The sequence below is a fragment of the Lissotriton vulgaris genome, unplaced genomic scaffold (genome assembly GCF_964263255.1).
Source record: "Lissotriton vulgaris unplaced genomic scaffold, aLisVul1.2 SCAFFOLD_1011, whole genome shotgun sequence".
NCBI lineage: Eukaryota > Metazoa > Chordata > Amphibia > Caudata > Salamandridae > Lissotriton > Lissotriton vulgaris.
The window spans coordinates 356,766-369,193 of NW_028250223.1; the positions used below are offsets into that span (position 1 = coordinate 356,766).

General features: G+C 49.2%; 1 protein-coding gene across 1 annotated transcript in view; it reads left to right on the top strand.

The window, feature by feature from the left end:
* LOC147663333 (WD repeat-containing protein 20-like) overlaps window positions 1-12,428 on the top strand; it is a 79,275-nt gene that overhangs the window by 42,468 nt on the left and 24,379 nt on the right. Inside the window, 1 exon segment of the mRNA XM_086950515.1 lies at window positions 11,098-11,280. Coding sequence (XP_086806641.1) covers window positions 11,098-11,280 — 183 coding nt within the window.

Here is a 12,428-nt window from a genome sequence, read left to right on the forward strand (position 1 = left end):
CCAACTCCTCTCTCCCCTAACACCTTGAGCAACGGATGCTGAGAGACTGAACCATGGACACTAAGACAATGGGGTTCAGAGACATTTGGGCGACGCGAACAATGGAAGACACAGGGAGAGCAATGGACCCCGCGAGATGCAGATAGGATGACAATAGATCGTTACGGACATCGGGGAGATGTGCACACTGAGGGAGGGGGGTAGGGCGAGCTTAATGGAGGAGCAAACATATGGGATGACACCGAAAGATAATGGGGTGTCTGGGATACTGGAAGACAGAACCGGACACAAGGGAGTCTGTGACACAGAGACAGAGCCGGACACAAGGGCGTCTCAGACCCTGGGAGACAGAGGCAGGCACTGGGGAGTCTGGGACACTGGGACAGAGAGCGGGCAGAAGGGAGTCTCAGACACTGGGAAAGGATGAGTCGTCACAGAAAATTACACCCGGGAGTCCTGGTCTCTGGGTGACTCTGGGAAGACACTGACATGAACCCAGAGGCACAGTACCATAAGAAGACGCGCGAAGCCGAGGGCACAGTGTCTAAGCTGAGCGCACACTGCTAACAAACAATCCCCTCATGTAGCAGGTTCTGTTTTGCACACATATAAAAGAAGAGACACAAGTGAATGGCAAAAACGGTTGCTGACCTATCTATCACCAGTTCCTGACCTGTGACCAAGGTTGGGACAGTGAACGAATAAACGAGCACAGCTGCTAACTCCACCTGCTTCTAACAGCTGTACTTGGGTCCGTGAGCGAAAGGGCCAGAACAAAGCCCAAAGTCACACAGTGTGTCAGTGATGAAGCTGCTAACAACTGAAATGCAGGGGGAAGTTTTGAGAAACCTATAGGCAATTTGATTTTGAGCTCCCGCAACGTTAAAATCAAAACTACAAATCCCATAATGCATGTTGTTGGCCGAAAAGCCCGACATGGAACCTCACGTGCTTTGAAGTAAGACACATCCACACACCAACACTCAAGGGGGTGAAGACTGCAGCCAAACACAGATCACACCAGGGGCAGGAAGTTAAAAAAAAAAAGTTTCAAAAGTGGCAGCTGGTAATCTCTCCCTGCGTCCTATCTGTCCGCACTGCTCTCGCCCCCTGCGAGGGGGGCCCAGCACCCCCTGGCCCCTCTTCACTGTGACCGGAAGTGGCCCCCGTAGCCCCGCGCCCCTCAGCACTGCACCGCTGCCTGGAGTCTACCGATAAAGGCTCGGAAGCCGCGGCCCAGCTTTCATACCTTCACCGTCCCCCGCACCCCTCTTCAAACAAGCAACTCTCAGGTCAGAGATCACACAGTGTGACGGTCACAACAGAGACAGCCAGAGGACTCCGTCGACGGCGGCAAGCAGGCGGCAACGCATGTTAACGGGCACCACGTGTGCTCTCTTTAAAGTTTGTAGGGGGACAGGTGCTGTCCGCACACTGGAACCAGCAGGGAGAGTTCGAGCACTGGAAGAATGGCTCCCTGATCGAAAGAGTGCGGGAACAAAAACAAATGCATCAGAGGATGCAGTTTAAGTGGACGGGCACAGGACAGGGGCTAGCACAGGGAGGGAGGGTGGCGGGAACGGGCACAGAACAGGGGGGGGCGGGAAGCGGGAGGGGGGCAGGAATGGACCCGAGCTAACGGGCACCACGTGTGCTCTCTTTAAAGTTTGTAGGGGGACAGGTGCTGTCCGCACACTGGAACCAGCAGGGAGAGTTCGAGCACTGGAAGAATGGCTCCCTGATCGAAAGAGTGCGGGAACAAAAACAAATGCATCAGAGGATGCAGTTTAAGTGGACGGGCACAGGACAGGGGCGAGCACAGGGAGGGAGGGTGGCGGGAACGGGCACAGAACAGGGGGGGGCGGGAAGCGGGAGGGGGGCAGGAATGGACCCGAGCCGAGCTCCAGAAACAAATCCCTTGCACACGGGGAGGGGGGCGGAACGGACACACGGGGAGGGGGGAGGAGGGGGCGGGAAGGCAAGGCGGGAACAAAAACAAATGCATCAGAGGATGCAGTTTAAGTGGACGGGCACAGGACGGGGGCGAGCACAGGGAGGGAGGGTGGCGGGAACGGGCACAGAACAGGGGGGGGCGGGAAGCGGGAGGGGGGCAGGAATGGACCCGAGCCGAGCTCCAGAAACAAATCCCTTGCACACGGGGAGGGGGGCGGAACGGACACACGGGGAGGGGGGAGGAGGGGGCGGGAAGGCAAGATGAGCAACTGCACACGCACTTCCGAGCGGGAGGGGGGAGGGGGGGCGGGAAGCGGGAGGGGGCGGGAATGGACCCGAGCCGAGCTCCAGAAACAAATCCCTTTCACACGGGGAGGGGGCGGAACGGACACACGGGGAGGGGGAGGAGGGGGCGGGAAGGCAAGATTTAACACGCACTCACCAGGGCTTCCTCCGGCGGCCGTGGTCGAAAAACGGGAAACGTGCACAGGACAGCGAGGAGGGGGGCGGGGGGAGGGGGACGGCAGGAGGAGGGACACAGAGTAAGGCAGGACAGCAGCAAGCACGGCCCGGCCGGACCAGACTCGGGGGCGTTCCCGGCGTCGCGTGACGTCGCCAAAGCCAAAGAATCTCGGGAACGCCCCCGTGTCTGGTCCGGTATTGATGGACAGGCCCCTCGTCCAATGGCTAGGCTCCATTTATGGAGCTAGCCAATGGGACGGGGGGCGTGTTCCATAGTGCTTACTATACTCAATAGATTTCTCTGGAGGAGGAGCCTAACGGCTCCGCCCCCCAGCGAAACCTAAAAAAGAGCTGACTCGGTGATCTGTGTGTGAACAAAGCACTTTGATGCTCGAAACTCGTCACCCGTGAAAGGTTTAAATAAGTCTTACCTTGCCTGAAGCCGCGGGGTCCGTCTTTTCATTTCGCCGCTGTGGTGGAGGTTCTGAAGATTTCTGATATATATACACACACGCATTTACAAGCTGTGTGTTTGTGTGTGTCACACATTTACAAGGCTACGCAAATAAGGGACAGGTCAGCTATAGAAGTAAGACTAAAGGCTTTAGTCCTACTTTTATGTCTGGCCTGTCCCTGTTTTTGAGTCTCCAATTCTAGTCACCCTAAACGGAACGTGTATTCCCCCATTACTGATTGCATAAATGCCAGGGCTCGAGTCGGGGAACCACGCGGGTGGACGGCGTCCCCCCACTTATTTTACCAGGAGCTCGATTACTGGAGCAAATGGAGCCACACATTCACTCTTTGGCCTCTCTTGGGCGAGATCGGAGCTCATCGAGACAGCTGCTCACGTGCTGGCTTCTCTGATGCAATCGCATCTAAGGGGTGAGCGAGGGGAGGCAAGGAGTCTGAATCATGCAATCAAGAAACAGGGAACCCTGGGTAGTTCTCAAATTTAGGTGGAAATCGACACAGCAGCGTTACATGAGGAGTAAATTACCAGTGGGCTCAATTCTTTGGTAATTGGAACAAATGCCCCCCTTTGCCCTCTATTGGTATCCACGTGCCCCGCGGTCAGACGTCCACATTCTACTCCCATGCTGAACAATGACGCCATGAGCAAGAGCACCACAACACTCACCCTTTTGGTGCAGAGCAGAGCGATCACCCCGTGAACACGAAATCCTCAGATCTTGACAGTGGCCGAACTCCGATGGCCCAGGCCGGCAAGCATGAAGACCTTGGCATCCCCTCTAGCATGAGCCTCGCCTGGTGCGCCAGGAACTCTTTGTCCGACCTTTTTTGACACCGCCGGCCCCAAAGACAGCAGCGCCAAATGCCCTGCAGAGGTGAGAAAACAGAGACTCTCCCACAGGGACTCCTCCTCGGACTGCTCCTGTAGACGCGTCGCCCCCAGCGGGCGATTCTCCCACCGGACGCCAATTCCGCAAAAGGCACACTTGGAGTAGGAGAAAACAGAAGAAAATTAATTCAAGGGGCAGACCGTGGCGCGCAGGAGTCAAAGAGGCCGTCTCCCGCCCTGCACAGCCTTTTAACCCTTCGCTGGCCAGGCCGGATCTAACCGGCCTGGCCTTTGTTCTCTTCGTGGCCCAGAAGTGACTCGATCACTTCCGGGTCACTAGGGAACCCGGGGCGAGTGGGGGCCGGTGCGACCCGCCATAAGTGCGGAGGGCCGATGTCGGCCCGCCTTTCTAATAGAGCCAGATCTGAACGGTCGCTTTTGCCACTAGAATTTCTGCTAAGTGACAAGTTATTCACCAGCTCAATGCTACTATCTGTACCCTTGCAATATGCCATTGTGCATGCATAGAGAGTAGCAGAGGATTAGAAGTTCAGATATGTATCCTACTGTATGTCATGATAGGAAGGATGCAGCCGTACAAAAGTAGGGCACAGAGACCACAGCCTAGCCGTATGCTGTGACGTCACATGCATCTTGGGCTGGTATTAAGGAGCCTACTCGTGGATCAGAGGAGCCCTGTGAGGTAGGAGGGATGTGTAAATGAAACAGACGCCAGGTAGCCAGTTCAATCTCCTTTTCCACAACCCCTACCACTCGTTGTAAGAAGGCATCCTTCGTGCTCACAGTACTTGGGGGGGCTCCTTTAAGGTGCCACCCGCCACCATTTTACGTTTTCCCATGGCAAGCGATGTCTGGTCTATGGGAATAAATGACCAAATGATCCCAGCAAGTGCCCTTCGGGGTCCTCTGGTATCCCCTCCAATACAAGATAGGCTGCTATGCGGGGAATTACCAACAAGCGTTCACCAATAAGCTGGAAAGATGACTCTTACCTGCACATCACCCAAGTAAGTGTCCATGAGAAACCAGTTAAGAGTCCCAAAGTTCCTTGCCGTTCTATATGAGCCACGCTCCCCCACTAGGTCCAGCAAAAAACTCTAGCAGGAGTGATGTTTGGAGGGCAGGAATATATACAACAAACAATATCCCAACTGGTATTATTTTTAGACAAGTATACAGGATATCTATACAGTATTATCCATCAAAGAACAAGGAAACAATATGATTTTCGTATGTGCTCAAGGCATCATTTTATCAACATTTGTACGTAGAATAGGACCATTATAGTTACAGTTAATATCAGCACTGTAATTAATAAATAGCAAGTGACTGCCCAAAGATGTACAAGGTGCACGAGTGAAGAAAGTGGGTCTTCATGAGAAACCAGTTAAGAGTCCCAAAGTTCCCTTCCGTTCTATATGAGCCACGCTCCCCCACTAGGTCCCGCAAAAAACTCTAGCAGGAGTGATGCTTGGAGGGCAGGAAAGCAGAGACCAGAAAACCAAGAGGGACCTCCGGGCTTGGACGGGCCCGGGCTTTTCCTGGGCGTGTCCTGGGCGCGGCCTGGGCGCATCCCACGCCGCTTGAGACGCAAGGTGCTTTTATGCGCAGCTGGAAGCAGTGATGGCCAGGAATTGCAGTCCTCCTCCCTTTCACCAAGTGAAATGTCAAAAGCGGTTACCCTGCCGTGGGAGACACGAGGTGCTTTTATGCGTGGCTGGAAGTGGTGCTGGTCGGGAATTGCAGTCCTCCTCCTTCCTCACACCACCAAGGATGCAGTGAAAAATGAAATGCTGTGCAAGCTAAAGTGATAGATTATTTTCCTTTGAAAATTGAAAGACTTAACAGATGAGCTGCAATTATAAATAAAAAAGAAAACATGAACTTATATTGATGACGTTAACAAAAAGTTTGAAAAAAGACGTGAACAATGCAAATTAAGAAAATAGAAAAACATACTTGACTATAAATTGGATGTAACATATAACCACTAAAAATATTGTGTCGCAATGAAAGGGTTGTTAGGATTTTGCATTAAGAGATGGAGTATACTTCCAATAAAATGTAAAATATATTTATTTGAGCAGCACAGGCAAAAAAATGCTTAGTTTACGTAATCAGATAATCAATTGAGTTTAAACAATTAAGTAATTAACCCTTAATGACAATCAGTAACGTATTGGGTACAATATACGAGTTATATATAATCAGTGCAAACAAATATGGATATTTGATACAAGATATCTAGAACAATTGCATTAATTACTAAATGTCCTGTTGACTTGAGTGAGCACACAGCTGCATCTGGATAAGGCCTCACATAAGATATCAGTACCTGTTATATACCACTGTAGCAGAAGATATCAGTATCTGTTATATACCACTGTAGCAGAGCATGTGAGGATGCTTTTGGGTATGTGATAGTTTCACCAGGTATGGGAAGGTGCAACTGGCTTGTACAACCCGCCTATGAACTGCCACAGTTGGCTGCTATTGGACACCTAAAAGCATTTTCTAGTCTGCTTTCCTCGATACATAACACCTATCTAGTTCGCCCAGAGGTATCGGAGCGCTTTACATGAGCCCCAGTTACGTTACAGACGGACACATTTTTTTTGTTAGGCACGGGGATATGTCCCGAATCACAGAATGTTGAGTGTCCCTGCCGAGACTCGAACCCGGTTCCCCAGCTCCGAGGTCGACCGCCCAAGCCATTAGACCACATTCTTTGCCCCTCTTGTGTGCACCACACAGCTTTAAAGACAAATTACTATTACAGCTCGGCCAACTCTGCTTCACTCACTTGCACCACACCAGCATACATTTTAGAATCATTAAGTTAAAGTTTTCTTTAACATACCACACCTTAATGCACATAACACATCCTGGCTAATGATGCGGTCTAGAAAAATAATTCTTGGGCAAGTTTATGGACTACTGCCACCTAGCTCAATTAAAAAGCTGAAGTCCTTTGGCTTTGTGCATAGCAAAATATCAGCTAGCAGGCTCAGCTCTTGTTACTTTCACCTTTTGTAACATAAATCATTACAACATAAGATATTTAACAGATCTGTAGTCCCCATACACTACTAATTGATGCTAATTCCAGAACCCTTCAAAAGGCCACCCCGATTACAAAAGGTATATTGTTTTATGCTAATGATATGAGGCACAATCCAACTGCTGATACTAAAAATAAACATTGGCAATGCCTGTAGTTTTAGCTTATGAGTGCACTGTTGAGCAATACCTAAAAATGCTGTAGGTTATGGACTGCCTTCCTTCCATCTCTGCTACTGAAAAACACCATAAATTTTCTGGTTATCGAAGATACTGTAATAGCACTACAGTGCCATTTGTTTGCCCTGAAAGTTCAACCTTAGGCAGCTGGAAAAACAAACAAAAAGATAACCGGTGTGGATCATAAGCACTTTTTAGGTCTCGCCTGGCGTAAGCAGCGGGCATGCGCCCTTCTCTCGCCATTGCGAGTGCCTTTTGCAATTGATTCAGCCAAAGCTCGTCGAATGGACAGAGATGTCCGCTCTCGCCATTCAGCTAAAGGTAAACATGCACCCGTACGTACGGACAGTTGCCAGTCCGACGCTATCTTATTTTGCTTGTGCCATTGTAATGGGGACCGAGTAAACTGACCCACTTAACAGATCCCAAATCACTGCCCCAACATGGAGGAATAATTATGGCGCTCGACTGCAAGTGTGCGCTCCCCACTGCGCTGACCAAAAACTCTTTTCCCCCATGCACGAGTGAGCATCGTGACTGTTACTACTTTACTGTCAGTCCCTGATATGACACTCGACTCCCATTACCTTTGAAAGGGAATCTCCATTGTCGGCGCCGGCCCCGGGCTAAGCTGCTTTCTTCCTTAGCTGCTCCCCGGCTTCAGATACGGTGTTCAGCTGCGACGGGGGGGGGGGGGAGGGCGGAGGCCTGGTTGCCAAGAGACGCCCCTCTCTGCCTCCTCTCCCAGCATTTCTTCGGCCAGACGATCCCTTTCTTTACAAGGCAACGCCCGCGGTTGGGTCCAATCACAGCGTGACTGGCCCCTGACATCAGGGTTCAACAAGGAAGCACTTTGGAGACTCTGTGTGTCCTTGGTGCTGCGGGCTTCTCTGGTCAGGTACCTGCCCTTTCTGCTCCTCCGAAGGATCTGTCCCAGGCAGGGCTCTCTGCCCAGTACACTCTCTTACCAGGGGCTCTCGCTGCTCCGAGTTCGAACGCCATGAAGCTCTCTGCAGCTCTCTGCTCTGATCTCCTGTGTCTCTCTCTGCCCTTGGTCCCTGAATGCCTGCACAGGATGTGTTTCGTCAGTGCCCATCGCAAACTTGACACCAAAGCACCATGGGATCCATGCCTTCCGCCAGGGGCCGGTCGTTTCGAGCAACCCTAGACCCGGACTAGCTCCTGCTGCTCCTAGAAGCCCGCCAGTGGGCGCTAACCGCTGCCATGGTCTCCCTGGACTTCCGAAGCTTCCACACGTCTGAAATTACTGTCTGCAGTTGTCCATTTACCTACTGTTCCTGGGTGCCCTGGTCTTCATGGGCATCGAGGCACGAGGACGCCCTGCGTCAGACAGTCCGAGAGGCCCACCAGTGCTTCCGGCTGAACCACCCCTGAATAGCATCTTCTTTCCTGGACAAGCTTCTGGAAGAGGTGATTATAGTGTATAGTGTCCCCCAGCATAGCCCCCACTATCATGGAACTCATCAATATCTCTCTCTCCCAAGGCACGGTGCCTCCTAACTGGAAGAATGCTGTTGTCAAGGCTCTGCTGAAAAAGCCCCAATTGAACCCTGATGACATGGCCAACTACAGACCCATCTCGCTTCTTCCATGTATCAGCAAGATGGCTGAGAAATTAGTGAATGTGCAATTATCCCAATTCCTTGAGGCGAACAAACTTCTACGTCGGTCCCAAACCGGATTCCGTCCCAGCCATGGCACGGACACCGCTCTCCTCTCCGTCATCGAGGAGGCAAGGTGCATCCTAGACTCAGGAGGATCAGTGGCAGTGATCCTCCTGGACCTTAGTGCTGCCTTTGATACGGTGGACCACCGTGTCCTTTTACATCGCCTGGCCAGGGCAGGAATTGCGGGAACTGCACTCGCATGGATTGACTCCTTCTTATCCGGCCGTTCTTTCCAGGTGTGGGACGGCAACTCACGTTCGGACCCACTACCACTCACTAGTGGTGTTCCCCAGGGGTCATCGCTTAGTCCCACCTTGTTTAATGTTTACATGGCCCCCCTTGAAGATGTCGTGACCCCTTACGGGATAAAAATAGTAAATTACGCAGACGACACTCAACTCGTCGTCTCTCTATCCCATCTGGATAACCACCCAGACAGCCTGCTGAACTGTCTCCAGGATATTCACACCTGGATATGCGAATCCTCCCTGAAGCTCAATGGTGCAAAAACCGAAATCATGCTCATGGGCAATAAATGGACCTCCATCCCATCATCAGTCTGGCCAGACGTTTTTGGTGAAATCCCAACACCAAAAAAAGAAATTAAAACATTAGGAGTATGGCTTGAACCTGACCTCACCATGAAGACTCAGGCAGCCAAAACAGCTGGAACATGTTTTGGCCTCATGCGATCTATTCGCAAGATCCTTCCACTTCTCCCCCCCCCTATCCAGGAAACTACTGGTTCAGGGGCTCATCTTAGCCCGGCTTGACTACAGCAGCGCCGTCTACCTCGGCGCACCGGAGTTCACCTTGGCAAAACTTCAACGCACCCAAAATGCGGCGGCGAGGCTCATTATGAACCTTCCACCCAGAGCCTCAGCCAGGCCTGCTCTTAAGGCTCTGCACTGGCTTCCTGTTCGCCAGAGAGTAGAGTTTAAGGCCTTGTGCACCACCCACAAACTCATCAACGGTGTTGGTCCAGCCGCCTTGAAAGACATGGTCATCCCCTACAAAGCTCCCAGACTCCTTCGCTCTGATAGCGAACATCTGGCCATTGTTCCTAAGTTCAGGAAAGCTCGCACCGGTGGTCGACGTTTCGCGGTCAAAGCTTCCGCAGGATGGAACTCACTTCCACGTAGCATGCGTCTGGAACCCTGTCACGCCCTCTTTCGAAAAAAATTAAAAACCTTCCTTTTCCCCAAATAGTTCCTCACCTCTCCCCCTTTTTTGGTCTCCACAGATATACAGCGCGGGGATGCCTACGGGTCACCAGGCGCTTTACAAATCGCAAAATAAATAAATAAATATAGCAGATAATTACGGTGTCTCGGCGCTTGGTACAGATCGGACATTGAGAACTGGGAGTACACTTCCGCCCTATTCTTCGCGGCCAACATGCTCACTACAACAGGTACGAAGTGCAAGGTAGAGTCATCGGTTTGTAATGGGCCAACATGTCGTCAAGATATCTGTCATAAAAAGCGCCCAACATTTGGGTGAAGTGTGCCCCCTGTTTCACTACTCTAAGCCCCGGTGCACCTGCCACACTGTTTATAGAATCACCCCTGCACGTGTCTTTATATTACTTCATGTGGGAGTGGAGGGAGGCTTCCAACAGGGCTTGCTGAAGATCACGCCCTGTCATCTACTACACAAGACATGCCGCTTGCTTCTGCCTATAAACACTGAGGTGGTAATCACTGTAGCTGCAGCACGTAAAATTCCTGGTGGTAATTTATATTTAGCCTGCAAGTCCAAGTGCCATTCACTGTCACTATACCCTGACTTAGAGTACTGGTTATCACTGTAGTACCGCTTACAAGACTTGGTGCTATGGCATCCGTACACCTAATGTCCAGGTGGTAAATGCTACAGCGCATAAAGTTAAGTGGTAATTACTGTAGCCCCAGCACCTTTGAAAGCCCAGGTCGCAATTTCTTCAGCTCTGAAAACCCAGATGGTATTAAGTGAAAGCCATTTGTTTTGCTATACAATACCATTAGCAAAGCAAATGGCTTTAACTTAATCAAAGGCACGACCTATTGCATTTTCAATGCTTGTTTTTTGGAAGCACACAACTACAGCCCATTAAAAAAAAAAAGTGTATTCAGGTCTTCCGGCAGAGCCAAAACCCCTCTCTAGTGATGATCACATAATTGTCTGGCGACAGCAGCGCTTTCAAGCATAAGCAGACCTATTGGCCAGTTAATGTTTATTTTATGTCATAATAGCCATTTTGTGCTCCGATTGAAAAAAATACCACCTAGTCCGATATGATCTTCTGTTTTTCCAGGAGAATGATAATTTGTTTCCTTATAAAAATATATCAGTTTTCTCATAATTACGTTTTTTTCCCAACTGTTTATCAATCTAATCTTCAGTTCTCACTAGCTTCTGTTTTGACGCATTTTGTACTTTCTCCCACAGGCCATTGACCTCAATAAACCCATTGATAAGCGCATCTATAAAGGCACACAGCCTACCTGTCATGATTTTAATCAGTTCAATGCTTCGACTGAGAGCATCTCATTGTTGGTGGGCTTCTCCGCTGGACAGGTGCAATATCTGGATCTGGTCAAGAAGGAAACCAGCAAGCTCTTTAACGAAGAGGTGAGTTTGTGTATGGAGGCATGCAGCAGGGTGCATTTGCTCATTTTGAAAACTTCATAAAAGGTTATCCAGTGGTTTCTGCTACCCCTAGCATAACCTCTCACCCAAAACTTATAATTACTTGCATCATTACTGTTTTTCAGTAGATTACAGATTTTGCTTTATTTTCACCTATTATGTTCACCTGCACCTCTGAATAGCAGCACAACTTTATCATAATCCTTGTGTATCTGCACCTCTGCCGAAAAAATACAGGGCATTTACTGTAGCTTAAACTTTAAAGGCACTAGTACCTTAATTTTGTGACCCGGGGTGGGTAATGCAACAGTTCTGCCATTAGTGAGTAAGATGGGTGTAGAAATTCTCCCCTCCTCTTGTATGGTGTTCACTGTATTACGTATTTTCAGTACATCTTTAAATGTGATCCATCAGGTGGGTATTGCTGTGTCTGCTTTGTTTGAGTATGGGAATCCAGGATGTCATTCACATTAATTGTGGTGATGGAGGTAAATGTTAGAATAAAAAAGAACCAGGGCGTCCCCACAAGCAAGGACAATGTAGGACGTGTCTCACTTCTATTGGGTGTACTCTAAAATAAGTGTTGTGTTCCAAAAAGCAGCATGCCGACAATGCGGCGGGAAAGGTAAAGTTACAAGGAATTTAAATTTCAATTACTACAAGCGTGTGTTGATTGGAAAAGAGAATTCTGTGTGTTAATATTATTATAATTCTGCAAATGCCAAATCTTAAGAGAAAAGCCTATTTCTTACTATATGGGCAGCTCAAACATTAGCAACCACAATCTACAATATTCTATGAATCACACAAAATATAAGTAATAAAAATGGATGTTTCTAAAAAGTAAAAGATATTTTCCACACCATGAATTACTTAAGTCTCTGTTGTATATTTATTACACTTCAAATTTAAAAATTCATTGTTACACAAAATACAAATGTAAGAAAACATGTTATGCATTTGTATAAAAACATTAAATGGATTTAAAAAAATTTAAAAAAAGACAGTTACTTTTCTACCAATGATAGAAAAGTAACTCTGTCTTTTTAAAAAAAAATTTAAATCCATCCAGAATCAGTCCTGAAGAAGGTAGACAAACAGAATACCGAAACGCCACGTCGACTTGTGAT